Below are 20035 nucleotides of genomic sequence, written 5' to 3'. Positions count from 1 at the left end.
TGAGATCAAAAAGTAAGAAGCTGCTTGGTGCTGGGCATGGGGCTCTTTTCTTCATGACCTTGGGATGTCTGCCATTCACCAGCAGCTCAAACCCATCATCAAACCCCTTGCAATTTCTGGTGGGATGTATTTCTCCAAACATTTTAAATAGCACTGCTTCCTCTAACTGAATTCAGACCCCTCTCACTTCCTGTTGCAGAGCACATGTCAGGAGACTGTAGTAGGCTTACTACCAGTCCTTAGATATGGAGATGACTTGGTTATTGAATAAATCCAAACTCATTTGCATTTATGCATTTACTTTTATTTGGTTTACATCTCTGTGACCTTGTTGTAGTTGGAGTCCATTACAGGATGTTTAAAGTCTTGTGATTTAGTCACCTCCACAAAGACAATAATACTGCTGTGGAAGACTGATGGGGAAGGGCACATTTATTTACAGTTTCTTATATTATAAACATCTAACCTAGACACTATTGCCTAACTTGTAATGAGAGCTTTACACAGACGAGGAAACGATGCCGTTTCTATTCATCTTCAGCAACAGCGTGTCATAGAACACCAGAGATTCTGATTAATATACTTTCTTTAGATAAGTATCTAAACTGTTCCCAAAAGAACTAGGTATTTTTAAGAGTTATATAACTAAAACTACTTAAGCCAACATACTTGGCTGGTAATTTCATCTTCAGAATAATTTAAAGTGCTATAAGCAACCTGGCAGTCAACATTTTCTATAAGAACAAAACTATCTTTAAACATCAATTTACAAGATATACAACATTTGTGTGGAACAGCTGAATTTTCAGCACAAAGTCACTGTCACGTCTAACAGCAGGATTTATTTTTTTGCATAACATGAAGCTCTGAAATCTAACTGATGAATTGTTGCCACATGGCTTATTGTTGGTTTCCTACAAGAAAGAATACAACTGCTAGTTTATTCTACCTTTTCGTTTTTGAGGCCACTTGACAGGAAGCTTGCACATTCACCAAGTCTACTGAGTTACAGTATTGTCTACTATAGTCACTGCCCTTTTATAAGAGCAGATGCTAATGGTAACTAATAACATATACCACTTAGAAAAGAACACGTTTTTATTTCAAAACAATTTTTTTCCTTTTGAGAAGAAACAAAACAAAACAAAACAAAAATGTTTTGGGGTAGTTGGTATGCAACAAGGCTGAACAAGAGAACTGTAAGACAGTGTATCTGACACAATGTTGAAGAAATATGCACGTTTTAGTTTTGTACTTATGATAATGCCCTATTAAGCTACAAATATGTAAATAGTATTACTTGCTTAATATATTAAATCCAATAGAATTATTGAATTCCCATTCTCCTCTGTCAATTTGTAACTCTATCTGAAAATTCAGTGATGAAAACATGCGCCCAAACCTGCAGATTGTGTGTGCTGTGGTCTATGGCAATCAGACTGCACCTCCAATTTCATTGTCTTAAAATGAAATCGAGAATGTTTACAAAATGAATAAAGAGAATGCTGTAGTGAATTAGAACTAGAAGAGGTCTATGAAGCATGTGTTATTTTGGCATGTGGTTTCTTATTTAGAAGAAAATGTAAGTAGGCCCAAATGTCACCTGTGCCAACACCACCAGATACAAAAGTATCTAGGCCGCATTTCCTCAAAGCCCCAAGTACAATGCTCTATAAAAAGAATCAATACAGATTAAAAACAAGTTGAACAGAGCACCATCCAGTTAGGACTGAGATGACATGAACTGAAAAGGTGGTGGCCTCTATGATCCAAATGCTGCACTGTGCTGACAAATTCCACCCAGCTGTTATACTACTGGATCCCAGGCCATGGTGTAAACAAAAGAACTCTGGGACAGAAACATGATTTGAAAAATAAACTCCAAAATTATAGTTGAAGTAAATGGCCAAACAGACTGACTTTAAAGCACGAGTGACATATTAATTGTATTGCTTCTTGAACATTCCAAACAATGCATTTGTCCATTCAGGTTTGGGCCGATGTCCTGCTACAACCAAGAGCACTGTATTTATTCAAAAGCCCAGATTTCAATGTCTTGGATAAAGAAATCTTCCTTCTTAGAAAGTGTATGATTCCCAAATGTTTTACAGGAATGGCTTCTTCCATGGTAGAGATCTCCATCAAGCCAGAGAGCAAATTCTCCTCTGAAATACATCAAAACAGCAATCATCAATATTCACGCCTTAATTATAAAGTAATTAACTGGGTTTTTCAGTGTCTACTAACTCTACGCCATGAACTTCTCTAAACCTTCCCCTATTCCTTTTCTTTGTGGGACTGGAGGCAGATTTCTGTTTTTCTTTCCATTATAAAATCATTTATTACTCAAGTTAAGGAAGAAATTAAGAACACTAAAATCTACTTCACATTGCATTTACCGTTTGCATTTGGTATAAGTATTTCTTTACTATTTTATTATTTCCCTTTTCTTAGGCCATGCTCTACTACTGCACTGTACCCAAGTCATTCTCTCTGTTGTACAGTTTTAGTGTTTTTTAATTTGGTTTTCTTACAGGTGTTAAACTTCATCTGTGATAAAATGAGAGTTAATGATAAAGGTAAGACAAAATCCTGGTTATCCTGGATGCTCAGGAAGAAACAGCACCAGGCCAGCAACAAGAGCGGCTGCTGGGGTACTTCTCTAACAGTGAGAGAACAATGCTGCTGGCTTTTTTTATCTTTTTTGGTAGCAAGGCATGGAAAAGACTTTAAACAGACAAGAGACATGATCCTGGGACCCTTTATCAAGCAGTAGGAACAAACAGAAGCCGGTGTGACAGGGCTTAAGGGATCAAGTAATACAACAGATCTCAGTGGAACAGACTTCAGGTTATCTTGCTCTTAACAGCTGATGTTTCTCTTCAGCTTCCGGGTGAATGTTAACGTGGGGAGGACTACAGTTATCAGGGAGTATAAGGACAAACATTTAAAATGTAGTAGGGATTAGTCCAGCTTAGTAAAATGGTGGTTATAGGGTTTTGTTTTCCAAGATCCTTGACTTGACTAGCCCTGGGTAGTTGGCTAGGTTTTCCTTTTGCTGAGAGAGTCTTAAGTCCAATTATAGAGCGGTTGGTTTCCACTAAGGCACATGCCAGTGTTGCGCCTCAGGCAATAGTTGTGGAAGAATGTGTGAAAAGAATGTAAGAGCCAGAAGATCAAGATCAAGGAGTTTGCAGTGAGACTATGTCTCCTAGGAATGTTAGGGGCTACACTCAAGTCTCACCAACATGAACTAAACCAAACATGAACTAAACCAAGGACAATATCAGGCATGCCAGTGTGTGCAAAACCACCAGGCTTCAATCCTACACAGAGAATTACAGGCAACTAAGGAATGTTGTGTAGGAAGAGCAGCATACTAAATTGGTTATCCTATGCTACATAATCAGCCCTGAAAATATACATACAAGAAACAATGTATAGATGGAGCATTTAGCATTTAGGAATATGTACATATGTATATGCATACATGTCTACATGCATGTACAACAATTAATGAAGAGAGATCACAAATCTGAAAAAGTGCAATAAGGGATATATTGGAAGGTTTGTACAGAAGAAATGGAAGAGAAAACTGATACAATTCTAATCTCGAAAATAAAATATATAAAGTAACAAAAATTACATAAACCAGGAAAAAAATACCTCACTGGGAAAAGTAGCCAATTTCTATGCTCCATTTATTAATTTTTGTAATAATAATTAAAAAAACTTATTAGACACTTAATTGTAATCTATGAATTAAGATTTACCTCAAAACTAATCTCTAAGTCTCTCATAAATGACATTAGTTCTTCAACAAGCTTTGTTCCCACATAGGAATTTTGTTCACTGCAACTCAATGCAACCTCAGTTTTCTGTGGCTCTTGTTAGAAGTTTCTAAAGTTTAAAAATCAGATTAAAACTTGGTTGTTCTACTTGCTCTAGGGCTGTTGGTTCCATGGTTGTCGCACTTAAAGAAATCTATGATCCTTAAATATATTCAAGAGTTAAAGCTCTATCCTGGGTGAGTATATAGAAAATTAATTGCTATACAAGCAATATGTTAAAAAATGAAGACTTTCTGAAAATATAATAGATAAAAAAGTAAAAAAGAATGACAGTTAACTACTTTGTCTACAGTATTGCTCCAAGCAAACCCCAGGCAGGAGTCTTATTATACCAGATAGGAAAAGAATAGAAAGAAATGCAAAATGAGACTATATTTTTATCTACTGTGTGATACACACTATACCAAAATTTTAAAGAAATATTATCTTTTTAATTTCTTTACAAGCCTCTTCCCCAAGAAGAGTCAACTCTAGTTATAGCTAGCTGAAGGCTTTTAGGGAATTAGCTCAAGGCCTCATGTAATATATGCTGCCTCCAAAGCCTGTATTAAGTCCATAACATGATGATTCCAATTTTGAAAAGGGTTATGATTTGAATATCTCCTCAAAGGTTTATGTATTAGTAGCTTGGTTCCCAGTGTAGCTATGCTGAGGAATTGGAAACTTAAGATCTGACACACGGTAGGAAGTGGTGAAGTCACTAGAGATACTATGTGACTCAGAGATTACTACAGTTCTTATAGGACTCTATGCAGGCCAAATTCTTGGGGCTTCCCACCTTACAATGTGAGCTTGTCTGCATTTCCTTCTATGTTATGTAGTGATGTAGCAAAGGGGTCCTCACCAAAGGCAGACAGATGGCATTACCCAATACTGAACTGTCCATTTTCAAATCTGTGAACCAAACAAACCCCGTTTCTATGTTTATAACAATAGAAAATAGACTGATAAAGGGCCTTCTATATAAAATTCTGAAATATTAAGTTCTTAAAGTCTCTAAGTTTGAACATGTATTCTTTGAACACAGGAGACTTATCTTCCTGGCAAAAAGAAATTAGTGGTTATTTTGATGAAATCACGTTACAGAAAATCTCATTATTAAATCAGATTGAACATGGTTTTTAAGGTGTCTGTAATAGCTAGAAATTGTTAACACTTGATTGGAAGTTTTGGGAGAGTTAATAGAATATTGTGCATGATGACCAAGTAGGGACCATCTACATAATTTGTGTAACTGGACTATGTAAACAGTATAGTCTGACAAGAGGAGCCTTCTTACAAACACATTTACATAGACAAATATTTGCTTGAATTACCTTGGATGCAAAGTCTTGAAGGCTAAGATTCTGCAGCCTAAATTAGTGTCATATTTCTGTAATTTTATACAAAGAAATAATCTACCACTTTTACAAATTTGGGGATCATTTAGCATCACATACATCTGATACCAAAGGAAAGGAAGAAACGCCAAAGAATAAAGCTATGTAGAAATACTACTTGAGAAGAACACCCTATGAAGTAGCAGAGGAGGGCACCTTTAAACATCACAACACTAGACAAAATTAGGATATCTGAATATGAAAAAAAAGTTTTCATAGGTAGGTTAAGTGAGGATGAAACTATTGAAGAAAAAGAAAGACCTTGAACATGGCGTTATTAAACCTTATTACATGAAAACGAACTATAATTGTCTGAAATACAGATCCAAATAGAGCTCAGAGAAAAACTAAAGGAAAACTATTGTTTTTGCCCTATACAATGAGGGAGACAGCAGATTATCATGTGTACTTGGATATTTAAGACATTAAATGATTCAGACTAGTCAAATTTCAAAATTTAAAGAGCCAGTGCACAGTAAACCAAAAGATAGGTCTTAATTTGAATCAGCTAGCCAACATCTTAAAATGAAGAAAAACAGAACTTTACCAACTATGTAAAATATCATATACTTCACCATCCTAAAAGCATACTTTACCATAATAAATAAGTTTAGAGTCTAATGCCAAAATTTCCAAAGATAACTTACTTTGTAAATAATCTAAACCTATTCTTGAAGAATCTCATAGTGAAATGTTCAAGAGACTTACCCTCCACCACCAAATGCTAATGAGTCCATGTCTCCTTTGATAAAAAACATATTGTCTCCTGTCCACTTAAAGACCTGGAAAAACGAAAACAAAGTGTTTACTATATATTGAAAACGGTCCTCCCCACACAACAGACACAGCACCAACGTTTTACCAGGAAAGGTTTCAGCCCTTCAGATTTCAGCGTCTCTGATTCACTTGGAAAATATGTGGTCAGCTCTCCCTCATTCTCCATCCCTGATCTCAGATCCTAACTCCCCAACATCAACTGTTCTTCTAAGATCAAACACAAAGGTTTGTAAACTGCTACAGGGCCAAGATCTTTTTGGTGCACTCAAATTTCTTGTTCATTATTTTTAGATTAATAATGCTAATGATTTTCTAAATTAAAATCCTTGAGAAGTCTGAAAGGAAAACTAGGCTTAACAGTCTTGTATCTACTTTTTATGCATGCATAAGTACAGGTAGGGATACATGCCGATGAACATGCATGTTGAGCCAGAGCCAGGCATCAGGCATCTTCCTCCAGGGTCTCAGGTAAACCAGAACCATACTAATTTATAATTTAGTAAACAGAGAGTGTCACAAAAGGCCACCTGCCGCCAAGCCCAGCTTTTACAGGTGCTGGGGGTGCAAACTCAGGTTCTCATGATTACAGAGGACCTTAAACAATGAACTGTTTAGTATACCCCAATATTATATTCTTATACATTTAAATGTTCTAGTCTATAGAAAATTTACTTAATTAGATAGCCCTAGTGCTTTATCTTTATCATGTTTTTCAAAAGTATTACATACATACATACATATCCAAACATCTTTTTCAGTAAGTTTTTCAGTTTACTTCTTTTTTGTATACTAAGCCATGGGATTCACAGGCAGTGGACTCTAGTAGCTCAGGCCCCTCTCCACTAGTTCTCATGGTGTGCTTTTCTTGGTAGAGCAGGCTGGCAATTCAGCTAAACCCAGTATTCTTTCTCTTGGCTTCTTTTTTAAAAAACATTTTCCTTTGCCCTTCTCAAGAAGCTATTTCAGCTCACAGAGTATTTAATGTGCTCAACACACAGTAATTCTCAAGAATCTTATCCTAAGCTTGCTTGCTTTTAACAATGCCAATAGAATATTGGGTGACACTGTAGTCTTCCAGTTTTATTATGGTACCATTCATGGGACATAACTTTATAAACAGTACCCATTCCCTTGATGTTTAAAATATTACTGTTCTTATAGATTTGTATATATGTGACCAAAGGAACATTGCCATGTTTCCTAAAAGCTAGAGAACATACATGTGTGGTGCCTCTTCCCTTTGTTTGTTACTATGGCAAATTACTAGAAGACTGACTGTTGTAGCCATGAGTTTCAATAAAGCTTTGATACTTCAGTTGCATATAATTAATGTATTACCTTATTTATCGAATAGCAGCTACATATGACATAAAAAGGTTTCAGCAATAAGCACAAATGCAGATTAAATCTGCAGCAACTATCAATTTATCATTAATATGTTCTATGGAAACAAAAGTACTAATTAGTCTGCATGAGCTTTCATAACATCTCTTTTTTATATACTTGCGATGTTGAAATAACTTTTCTTACCTCGAATTCTGGACAGAATGTAAAAACAAATGTTTCTCCAGTACCGTAAAAGCCATCACTTACTTTAAATGGCTCTGATGCTAATGCACCAAAAACCTAAGGATAAAAAGGGCATGTTCAACGACACAACAACTAATTTATTTTATTTGCATTACCTTCCATACACAGTTCAATACAATATAAAAATGAATCAGTAGTTCTCGTAACTTTTCCTTAAGGGGAAATGACATGCTTCTGTGTTGTCATAGTTCTATCAAGTACAAAGCACAGCAGCTTCTCAATGAGTGGAGAAAAGATTTCCCCTGGCTTGGAGTCTAGAAAGATACAGTGGTTATACTATCTAAAAGTGTTAAATATATTTTACGAGAAAAATGTCAGAGTACACAGACACATCCTCTACTGGATCACAGCTTGAAGAAAAGTGGAAGTCTTTTCTTTATTGTAGCTAGACATCCTTTCCTTCCTGCATCATTACACACAACATGCCCTAGGACATACCTTGGTCTGAAGAGTCTTGAATATTGAAAGCATATACTATAGCCTAATAAAGATCAAAGAGGATGAGACTTGGATGGTCCAGTACTCTGAGTCATATCATGAGAGGATCATGTAGCACTCATACACCTTGACAGTCACTATGTCTAACATTCTACCATTACAGTATCAAGTTTAAAAACTTACAAATAAAAGGTTATTTTATTTAGAGGAATGTGTACAAAATATAAATGTATAGTTCAATTACAACTATCACAAGTCCCTTCATCAGTCCTTAGAAAACTGTGTGTCTCCTCTTCTCAGCCCCACTTCCTGGAGGAAATATGCTCTGACACCATCATTAGCTCATTTTTCTTACTATGAATTTTCTATACATGGAATCATAAGTAAGGAATGCTTTACTTTGTGATTTTTGAACCAGTATTATGCTTTCAACACTTATCTATATGCTATGGTATGTAGTGGTAGTTCACCTATTTTCATTGATTCTAATACCTGTTCCTGAGCATATCACCTCAGGAACATTAACTCTAGTTGGGGATGACTATGAATTTCTGCAGGTTTAGACTAGACAAGCAGCGGACAGCTAGTTTGGTACTTGGTACAGAACAGACACGGTGAGCCACTAGGAGTGCCACTGTTCTCTATCACATAATTCTTCTGTTCTGTACTTTCATTATTGTCCAAGGCTTGTCGATTTTATTTATGGGTTTCCTTTATTATTGCACAATGACCTTTAACCCTTAAAATCTACCTATTAACTACTATGGGGGAAGAGTAATTTTCTTCAGTGGTATAGCCACTAGTAAGTAGCCCATGCTCCAAGAACAACTTCTAATCAAACACTGTGGGATACAAAACCCCCTGTCATTCACAAGACTTCAAAGTAAGATAGGAATTATAGAGGCTATTAGTGGCTGATTATGAACAAAATACATCATGTACATACATTAAATCAAAGAATAAATGCAAAAAATATTTTAAAACATCTACTCATTCTTAAGAGTCTGTCAACTTCTCTCCCTTCCATAAACCTCATTCTTATCTTCCTCATAGACACAAACACTTTCTGGGCCCTTAATAGACCTAGCAGATTATGCTCACCTTTAAAGATACTGGTAGGATAAAAATCGCTTCTATTATAACTTTCCTTTCAACACAAAACTCTTACTTACAATGCTTACATTTAGCCTCTAGAACACTCAGTCTTGTGCAATGAAACAAGGATTATCAATTCTGTACTAAAATCCACTAATGAAATGCATTTTATCAAATAAGTAGCTCAAAGTTACAGGTGAAGGAGAAAGGATCTAGACGAATAGATTTTCTTACCTGCCCATCACTGTCTTTAATCACCATCAGCACTGGAGTGTCTAAGCCTGTCATTGTTCGATAAAGGGTCTTCAAACTTGTGCCATGCTTCCCAGTACCGTACACAAGAGTCCATGGATAGCCAATGGTTCTCGGTGGAAGGTGCTTAGTAAGCTTAGAGAAACAAATGCAGTGTTTACTTGACTGCAAGCATCAGCAGCTGCAATTTAATCACCCATATACAATGCAGGCTAAAAAAGAAACATCAGAAACCAGCTTCTTACTGATGCTGTGATGCTGTAACAGGAGTTACATACTTCTCAGCAAGAAATATCATTGTCTACTAGAAAATGAGTAATGCAAACCAAACTCCCATTACAGATAAGAAACACAGCTTGCTTGCCACTTGTACTGTACCAAATTAACAAAAATGCTGGGTGAACTTTTAGCATGATTATTCAAATGTCAGATTACCAGAGCTTGAAAAGCTTTTATAGCTATGACACTGAATAAGTAAATTACTTTATATCTCTACATGAACGATTTCTTCACCTACCAGGAATATGAACAATAATAATCTATAATTTCAATAGCTTTGATAACAAACATGTAACTTGGCACATAACAAACCAAAGATTTGCCAGGCATGGTGAGGCACGATCATCCTAGCACTAGGGGTAAGGCCAGGGAATCAGGAGTTTGGTGTTCAGCTTAGGAGCCACACTAAGACCCTGTTTTAAGAACTAGAACAAAGAGCAACCTTGGCTTGCTCCAGTATCTCCAGGGTCTCCCCTAAGCTTTACACTTTCAGTACTCTGGCACCTGCTGTGGGAGGCTCTGCTTTGCCCACTTACTCTTCATGAAGAGCAGCAGCAGCAGGAGCAGCAGCAGCAGCAGGGGCCCTGCAGCTGGAGAGGAACCGAAGAGGCTGCTCCCCTCTCCTCGCACACACTCAGACGCTGCAGTGGACATGGCATACCTTTTCGATCTGATCAGGCAGTAAGAGTTCACTGGGGTCACTTAGGTTTGGTCGGAAAGATTCGGGCTCCAGGTCTGCTTTTGCTGGAGCAGCCTGCTTTGAGTTGATGTCTTCCCTTGTGGTAATCTAAAGAAGTAAACAGCAGCAGTATGTTCATATACTGTTGTGATGAGGTCTGCACAGTTCAGCCTTTCGAGTTAAATAAAACTTTACTATACACAGGTGGCTAAAGAGTTGACCGGGCAAAGGATGCTCCAATTAAGTACAGACACTGTGCCCAGTGCACAAGAGGATAGAAAAAGTCCATTTCATCCACAGCACGAGAAAGAACTGGCAACATATGCTATATCTCCTGTTTCTGGGTGACAGGAAAAACACACCTTAGCCCTTAAAAACAAAAAGGGAGCCAGATAGCTGTTTAAGTAAATTTTCTTTAAAATATGTGCTATTTTTCACACAAAATAGAAAAATTGTCAAAATTATTAATAAAATTTCTTGTGTCACAATTTTAAAGAATGGTAGACTAAAAAGTGATAACTTTCTTTGAGATGTATTTACTTGGTTCACTGAAGCTACCATTTTATAAAACTGCCTTCTATTCTGATCTTACTAAAAAAGTTACTTTTCATAGTCTGGGACCAAACAATAAATATGAAAATTAGTTTGTTCTTAATTAAACATTAGATGAATTGTTTGCATTTATTTGTAGAGATGAGCACACTGGTATTCATAAATTGACAAAAATGGTAATTAAAAACCTTACTTTATAATCAATTGTTAGTGCTTACATTTTCCATTAATTTTAGATCCTAAAACACAGTTACCCTAACAAATGAAAACCGTAAGTATTGATGAAACATTTCAACTGAAAAGCCCACAGAATCTTACTGGAGCAGATAACTAAAATGCAGCACAGTTCAGAGACAGTGCCACTCAGGAGTGGAGCCCTGCCCGTCAGCGCAGCGCTTGCCAGGTCTGGACAGGATGTATTTTCAGCCAATGCATGTTTGAGAATTGCATTGTCTCTGATGAGCAGCTAAATATGAAGACTTTCACATCACTGTATTACCTTTATTTCAATGATGTGAAAGGTTAAAATGGAACAAAACAGAAATCCAAGGCAGCATTGAGAAAATTAAAGGAGAGCTATTTAGTCACCTAGGAAAGCAATGAAAGCATAAAGCATACTTTTATAACAAGAAAACACAAACTGAAAATGAGTTTTCAATTTTATTGCTTTTCTTAAACAACACAGATTCTTTTAGAACATTTAAAGTAATGTATCTAGCTCAGGTGTCTTCCCTAGAGTACCCCTAAGTGCCTCTAACACCAACCAAGACTGCCTCAAGAACAGAACCAATTTGTCCCATTAAGATTTGATCCTTAGTTCCTACAGCTCAAGCAGCTTTGAAGAGAAAACACTTAAGCCTTACTTTCCATAGGGGATTTTATAATTTTCCTACTGTCTCATATCTTTCAGACTTTAGTCAATAAAGGTTCATTCACAAAACCAAATACTTCCCCAATGTCAAAATTAAATGAAAACTCATAGGTGATAGCCCTGAGAATAGTTCTCAGGAGACTGAATTGTGGTGGAATCGTTTCTAGTGAAAAGAAGATAGCAAAGAGGCAAAAAGAAAAAAAAAAACATAATGAAGGAGAGAAAAAAAAAACGTATTTTTACAACTCCCCAAGAAAAACCATTCTTCAAGACAGGAATTTCCTGGCGGCTGATTTTAGTGCCTCATTCAAGACAAATCCTTCTAATGTGAGATCTGTTTTGAGAAAGGACACTAAAAACAAGGAGCATTTAATCTCCAAAGGAGTTTAAACTACAGAAGGGGGCACCTGGAGACGTCTGCAGAGTGTGCGCAGTTCTTCAGTATTTAGAGCATCGATCCTGCGGTGATACTCAGCCACCGACACTACCTGAATATGGAAACAGGAAGACAATAATTCCACTGACAGTTGAGAAGAGAATATGTATATAAAAAGAGAAGACAGGAGAGAAAGAGGAGGTAAAGGGAGAGATTTAAATGGGAGAAGAGAATGATAACCAAGCTATCTTTTCCTAGCTCACACTGGAAATCATAGAGATTTATATAGAAACTACAGTTAAAATATATACAAGTGGGTTATATTACCACCACAGCCAACTGGGAGGAAATATGTTTACTTTATGGATGATTTAATATAGATTGGATTCAAAGCAGATGTTTTAAAAGAGGAAACTATAACATGCTTTACTGATACAGGTGACATTTAGTCAAAACTGTCATCCAGTTTACAAAGAAAGTGGTAATCAACCATCATCGCTCTCAAACACTGCAAAGTAACAGTGGTGGTCCTAGAATTTCTTCCAGGCTCATGTAACATGCAACCCAACTGTATCACAGCAGGAAAAACAAAAGCAAAGGAGAGAGAGGGAGAGAGAGGGGGAGAGAGAGAGGGAGAGAGAGAGGGAGGGAGAGAGGGAGGGAGAGGGAGAGGGAGGGAGATAGAGGAAGGGAAGGAGGGAGGGAGACACAAGAGAGAGAAAGAGAGAAAGAGAGAGAGAGAGAGAGAGACTGACCTAGCAGGATAGTTAAGCTTTCAGAGGGGTGTCTAATTTATAATTTCTTAAATCTGATACATAAATTTGGACACAGTAAAACAGATGCACAATACACAAAAACCCAACCGCAAACCCATGTGCAGTAAAGGTATTCCAGGCAGCATTTGCCTGCTATACTGTGAGCTTTCACTTTTGCCAGGTCTGAGCACACAGAGCCCTCTGCTTGGACTATATTTTACATTAGGAAATGCACTAATCACTGCTTACACAATGTCCTCTGGTTTAATTATGGCAAACATAGTTGTAACATGCTCCATGATCATTTCTAAGCATGAGTATTAAATTAATATATCTCCAGATTGTATTCTTAGAAATTTTTATTTCAAAAACTGCTGTGCAAGTAGTTGATGAGTTACATATACACTTGTACACATCTCAATAAATGTTTGCTCAGAACTAGGGCAGAATTTCCAATAACTTCTGAGATATTCCTCAAAAAAATTGTCACCTTGTACTAAATATTTATGCAAAGTATCACTGTTAGAAGTGACAATTAAAAAATCATTAACTAAAAATATAATTGTATGTCCTACATTAATAAAGGTTCAGCCAAGATTTAAATCCATATGCTAAACCAAACACATCAGTATTGAGACTTCTTTTGTTTTTAGTAAGTTATCAAGGATTGTTTAAAAATAAATTTATGATTTGCTGTTGATAAATGTTTGATTTTTTAAACTAATTTTTATACTATAAAATGTAAAAATTTCTGGGGTGAAAAGAGGCATGACAGGAACTAGTTTAAAGAGTACCCTATGCTCATAAGCTCATAGCTCCCTGCTTTGGGTGTGTGTGTATGCAGTGTGATCATGAGTGTGAACATGTAGTAGACAGATACTGATACTGTCTTTATCTCCCCTGATCTTGTTTCTTGAGATGGTATCTGTGTGAACCTGGAACCCATGGTTTCAGCTACATTAGCTGGCTGCAAGGCTCTGGGATGCTGGCCTCCATCCCACTCCACACCCTCACTCGTGTCTTGCTGAAGTTCCACGTCTTCTCCTAGGTTTTTCTGAGCCTTTACTTCTCTGTCGTTTGGTCTTTAGTTGTTATCCGTAACAAAAACTCTACTGTGTTAGTACAGGGAAGTTCTTAATCTTCTAAAACTGCCTAGACTGCTCTTCTTGCTTGATACTGAATTCGAAAGCCACATATTACAGGTAAAAACTATTACAGAAAACATACAAAAACCTTACAAGTTTCCTCAGACCCATACAACAATTACAGATCTTCCAGACCACAACATAATTACAACAACTTCCCACAATACAGTGAAGGTAGAGCTACCACAAATACATGGTGATTCTGAGCTGTAGTACTGGTGACTCATTTCAACTGGTTATGGTAGAGGTTGTGGCTACAAAACGCAGTTAAGCTAATTCATGCATAGAGGGGTTAGCCTTCAGAAGTTGGCTTTGAAAGGCTCTCACTTTCATTAACCACAATGAACTGGCTACCACTAAACACAGGAACAGCCCTATGAAAACCTACATGGTGGCTGCCGAAGGCCATGCATGACATGGGAATAGAGAAAGCTGGGCTTGTCCCCAGTGCACCTCTGTTGTCATGTCATGCTGGATTTGCTAAGCAACAGTTCTTAGGCGTGGGTACAGGATTCTACTTACAGGTAACAGTGGTGGTTTGCCTTCCAGCCCCTGAAGCTTCGCTACAGCTGGGTTTAATGAGAGTACAAAGCAAACAGGAGGTTTGAGCAAGGCAAACGTAGACGTGTTTACAGAAGCCCGAGGGATGAGTGGCAGTGTCTAGTGAGCACTCTATCGCTGTGCTTTGATTTATCACTTTTTCCAGTTACCTAAGGATTAAATCAGAGCTTGAATGGCTGGCTCCTTACTCACCTTTCTCTTTAAGTTTAAGATAACTATTTTATATATTTTGGATAACTATTTTGAAATTAAAATTTCAGTTTCAGAGAAAAAACAATAAAGATCTGCCAATTAAAAAATACTAGTTTGTTATTATTATTTTTAACTTTTAGTTCCTAGCTGGCCTGGAACTAACTATATGGGTCAAGGTGACCTCAAACTTATAGAGAGCTCTGCCTGCCTCTGCTCCTAGAGCTCTGGGATTAAATCTGTGTGCCATCATCCCAGAAACAATAACGTTTTTCATAAAGATGAAAGAAAACAAGATATGAAAAATGAAAAATCATAGCCCTGCCATTACTTTCCCACATTCTAAATTCCTAAGGGCAAAGAAGATTCTATGTGCTGTTTTATGACATTTAATCTTGAGTCTCCTCAGTAAGAATTCTCACATCCTGAGGCTGATCTCTGCGCTCCTTCCTCCCACTATTCTTACGGCTACTTTAAGTGCTACTCCTTTGTGTATACATTAAACACACTTCCTGAGGGAAGTAAGCTCATGCTCACAAAGGGGTTAGTTTTATAAACATTTTAAAATCCCGTTTTAATAACATCACTGAAAGTAGGAGTCATTAATATAATGAAGGATTGGCATTAAGAGTCCAAGTTTATAATGTGAATATCTAGTTTCTTTAATGTCAGAAGCCTACCTTTTCCAATTCTATGTTTTCATACATTAAAGTGTGTGTGTGTGTGTGTGTATCTGTCTGTCTGTCTGTCCGTCCATCTGTATGGGATACAGCACATGTGTGCAATTCAGAGGACAACTTACAGACGTCAGTTCTCACATTCTACCATGTCAGTACCAGAGACTGAACTCACATCAACAGTCTTGGCAGAAAGTGACATTTTTACCTGCTAGGCCAGGTTCCTGGCCCATTCATAATTTACATATATATTATATATACTATATACAAACATACTGTTAGGTTTCGGACCGAATACAACAAAGGACTGAGGTGCATATTTTACATATCAAAGCAGATGTGGCTTCCAGATTCTCCCAGCATCCTTTAGTCCCTACCTGGCATACCTTGTTCCAACCCTGAACTTTCCAGCCCAGAGGATGGGCTGCCCTCCACCAGAGGCTCTTCTCTATATATAACCCAGACATTTTGGGCTCAGCTCTCTCCTTCCTCTTCTTTCTCTGCAGGCATGCCCTTTCACCACCCCCTTCCATGGAGACTTCCCCAGCCCCCATCCTTGGGGCTGGTGAACTTGCCCACCCCAGAGCAGTTTCCCGGTAAACCTGCCTTTAATATATTCTAATCTGGCTTGAATCAGCTCATTTCACAGGCAGAATAATAACCCATCACATATATAATAGTATTTCTTTCTTCGCAGGCTTTATAAATTCATTGGTTTCTTAATTTATTTTATTCTTACTTATTTATTTTTGAAAAAGCCTAATGCAGCCCAGGCTAGCCTCAAACTCAAGATGTAGCTGAACTCCTGCCTTTATTTTTAAGTGCTGGCATTACAGTATACCATGTCTTCATGCTTCTTTAAACGCTAATATATACTCATGCTATGGGAGCGAAGACCCACAAAGTCATCATAAATAAAGCCTGTAAGTTAACAAAAGGAAAAAAATGAAACAGCATAAATGTGGATTTCTTTTAAAAAAAAATGGATAAAAGTGAGATAAAAGTTTCCAATATAGATTACTGAATTAAGACTTTCATTAATTTTTGTTTTTGGTAACTCATGAAATATGCACAGAAGTTACTAAATTATCCAGAAGACTAAACCTAAAAGAAATGATACTTCCCACTCTATATTCCATATCACACTACTGATGGTTAAAAATATACTAGTAAGAAAAAAAAAAACTTCCATTCAAAAACAAGCTCACTCTGGCTAATGTCACACCTTCAGAAATAAAATGGTTCGGATGCAACTCTAATATCCTGACTTAAATACAGTAAAGAGTTAAACAGCACAGTGTATTCTCTCTGGTCTCTGAAGGACCCTCAGAGGCAGAAAGTACTCTTGTAAGCATTATTTCAATACTTATCAATGTAGAGACAGAATAAGATTTATACGACCCTGTTTTAGATGATGGATAGCAATACTGCTTGCCAATGGTACAATGGAGAAGAGAAAATAAAATTCAGAGCTGCTCTCATCCCAGTCTCATGGACAGAACATGCTCACCCACCTGAGAGCCTGCTGGACAGGCAGCACTAAAGGGACTCCTACACATCAGAACGGCTTTAAACTTCCCCCAGGGCAGCTTCTCCTAGTAATGAGGTAACTACCACTGAGAACCAGAGCTAGTCAAAGTACAGAGAAAAGACTTCTGTGTGTTCAGTTCTAAATGGAATGTCTTTATATCACTTTATCTCTCCCTAAATGACAAAGCAATCCTCAGGAAATAGGAGCCAGAAAGATGGTAAGAGCCAGGGGTGATGAACAGCTTCAAGGAAACCATGTCCTTTGGATATAACAGGTGGATGATCACATGAGCTCACAGTGATCGTTACAGTGTACATAGGCCTGCCCACGTTCAAGCTAGGGAAAATTCAGGGATGTGGGTAGTGCAGAGTTGGGTGGACACAGTCTCACCCTTAGCTGCCAGACGAGGGAGAGTCAGCTTTCTTCGGCGACATAAGCCTTGCTGGGCGTACTATACTCAGGCCAGGCTCCATTCTGAAGAGTAACTGGAAAATACATACTGGACTTGATAGGGAGAAAACAGAAACAAATTAAAAACAAAACAAAAAAGCAAACTCAAAGATGGGTGGATTGAGAGGTGAGGGTGAGTATGAGAAGAGCTGGCGGAAATAAGATCAAAATACATTATGAAAATCTCAGATTTAATAAAAATATTACTAAAAACAAACAAAACCTAGTATCTTCTTGGCTTAGTGGTTCTTCTGGAATACTGTGGCACTCCTGCCCAAGACTGCTCCCAAATAAACCAAACCCTCTGTTCATGTATGAATGAGACCTGTGACTGTGTCACTTTTGACCACTCTGTCCTGAATAAAATACAATGTAGTAAAAATGCATTATCTACCATGGAACTTACTTTAGTAATCAAAAATACAAAGAAGGAAATATTCACTTGTTATAGCTAACAAAGATGAGAGACAGCAGGATTTGTGAAGTCATGGAACTTTTTTTTTACTATAATTCATCAATTAAAACCATCTTTATTACAAAAGAAGCCCTGCTCTAGTAAAAAGCTGTTGCTTTCATATTAATACATCATAGATTTATAATAAAAGAATTAAAAGCAAACTGGCAATCACAAACTAGATAATTAGAAAACAGAATTGATAGAAAGAACACAGGATAAATACAGAATAGAAAAACAAATTGTTTCAGGGTAGACTAGGAGTTAAGGAATTGGGAGGAATGGCTCTTCCAAGAGGCAGCCTGAACCTCTCAAAAGTTAACACTGCAGCTGGCAATCCTCAGACTATTTGTGCTCTAGTTAAAAATGAACCGAAAGAGTGTGGCCCTGGAGTGGCCGCAAAGAAAGCTAAAGGATAAACTCATGAGAATATTTAGAATCATCTGTGTTGCTGATCCAAAGATAGCAAAAGGTAAAACAAATTTGCAGTAATAAGTAGCTATATCCTATGGCAAGCACAGAGCCACACAGAACAGGCCAGAACTGGCTGTACAGCTAAACCAAGAGTAAGACAATGCCATTAAATATTTTTTCCTCAGTTGGCCTCAGGAGGTAGAGCAATTTTCATGTCCGAGGTTCACCTCACCCTGGAGGGAATTCGATTTTCATGTTCTATCAATTAAAAGCCTGAAGAGATGAACCTCAATACGACTGACTAGCTCTTCATTCTTTCCCCCACATTACTCGCCTTGCCTCTTCTTGACAGGGCTAATTCCCCGTCCTTAAATGCTGGTTTCATTCAAAGCCCCCTTAACCTTTCTTCCAGTCCGTGTTCGGTTCTTAAGAATCTCCAGACAGGAATCCTTAACCCTAGTGCACTTACCATAGGCTTTCCTTACCCTTAGGCCACCTCGCCCACAGGACTGAGGAGGCTTTCGGGTGCTGGAGCCCAGGTTGGTCACTGTCACCTTTTCCCTTTCCTCCTCACTGCTGCTGGGATTACAGACACAGGGAGGAGCGAAGTCTACACTTACATTTTACTTCCTAACCCCAAGGCCAGCCTGGTCCGAAGGGTGCATCCCAGGAAGACCAGAGCTTCATAATAGAGAGACTTTGTCTCAAAAACAAACAAATGATCAAACAAAAAACAAACAACCCAAACCAGAAAATAATTACATATTATTATTCTGACTTCCTTAACAGACTTACAAACAACTCAGATTCTTCTAAGAAAGCAGAAAAACTCAAAGCCTTTTAATTATAGAATATGTATGCTGTAACAGCTTTTAGGAAAGATGAATACAAAAAGTCAGTCTTATAAAAGGGAAAATCCTGTTTATACCCCATCAAGAGAAAAGAATACCCACTCACAGAATCTATTGTCCCTTAGTGTTTGTATGCTCAAAGCAAGAAGACAGTTCTCAAGGAGTATAGACATGTTACTGTCACTCAAGGTACTTCAGATTCATTTGTTCTCTGGCAAATGACTGTGAATTTACAGAAGAGTTAATAGGACTCTGTGAAACTTAGGTTCTTAACACTTACAGAAATAAAAAAGTTAATATTAAACAACTCTTTTTCAAAGGTTTTACTGCATTTATATATAATGTGCATGTTAGTGTGTGGATATGTATGGAGCAGCACATATGTTGTAATCAAATGAAAACTCTGTTGCTTCAGGTCTTGGTGGGGATTGGTTCTAATGCTTTGAATTAATCAGGAAACTGCATGCCCAAACGCTGTCCTCAACTGGTTTTTGACCAATCAATAAATGGCCAATGGCTGTGTGGAAAGAAAGGGATAGAATTTTAGATTGCATGGGCTAGGAACTGGGAGAAGGGAGAGAGAATCACCACGATTCCAAGGGAGACGGATCAGATTTAGAGCTACAGAAAGAAAATCAATCGAATGTAGGTGAGAAGGAATGCAGCCCCTGAAGGTCTGCCCAGAAGCACCCTGGGCAGCAAAGAATAGGCAGCAGCCGCCCAGAAGGAGTCAGGGCAACAGAGATAAAATATAAAATTAGAGGGTGTTAAGACAGGATTACAGGAGGGAAATGTGTGCTAGCCGCAGGGAGGATTAGAACTGCCCAGCCTCTGAGCTAGCCAAGGCATTTTACAATTAACTGGGGTGG

The 20035-nt window shown here is 37.7% G+C and overlaps 2 protein-coding genes across 14 annotated transcripts in view; one reads left to right on the top strand and one right to left on the bottom strand.

Moving 5' to 3' along the window:
* Abra (actin binding Rho activating protein) overlaps nt 1-20035 on the top strand; it is a 31963-nt gene that overhangs the window by 9941 nt on the left and 1987 nt on the right. The window contains exon 3 of one of the 2 annotated variants that reach the window (XM_031359092.1): nt 3949-4027. The exons of the other annotated variant lie outside the window; for it this stretch is intronic. Within the exon in view, the coding sequence (XP_031214952.1) occupies nt 3949-3997 (49 nt within the window). The 3' untranslated portion in view covers nt 3998-4027. The remainder of the gene's footprint in view (nt 1-3948; nt 4028-20035) is intronic. 2 annotated transcript variants of the gene reach the window in all.
* The window catches only part of Oxr1 (oxidation resistance 1), a 415574-nt gene continuing 395821 nt past the window's right edge, over nt 283-20035 (bottom strand). For 6 of the 12 annotated variants that reach the window (XM_031359081.1, XM_031359078.1, XM_031359082.1 and 3 more), the window contains 6 exons: nt 12171-12251; nt 10323-10448; nt 9365-9517; nt 7538-7633; nt 5939-6012; nt 287-2165 (listed from right to left, as the gene is read on the bottom strand). In XM_031359081.1, the coding sequence (XP_031214941.1) occupies nt 2030-2165; nt 5939-6012; nt 7538-7633; nt 9365-9517; nt 10323-10448; nt 12171-12251 (666 nt within the window). In that variant the 3' untranslated portion in view covers nt 287-2029. Of the gene's footprint in view, nt 2166-5938; nt 6013-7537; nt 7634-9364; nt 9518-10322; nt 10449-12170; nt 12252-20035 lie in introns of all 12 variants that reach the window. The other 6 variants (XM_031359077.1, XM_031359084.1, XM_031359087.1 and 3 more) reach the window with 3 other exon arrangements.

This window comes from Mastomys coucha, unplaced genomic scaffold (genome assembly GCF_008632895.1).
Source record: "Mastomys coucha isolate ucsf_1 unplaced genomic scaffold, UCSF_Mcou_1 pScaffold7, whole genome shotgun sequence".
In the NCBI taxonomy this organism is placed as follows: Eukaryota; Metazoa; Chordata; class Mammalia; order Rodentia; family Muridae; genus Mastomys; species Mastomys coucha.
This window is presented reverse-complemented; position numbering and strand designations above follow the sequence as displayed.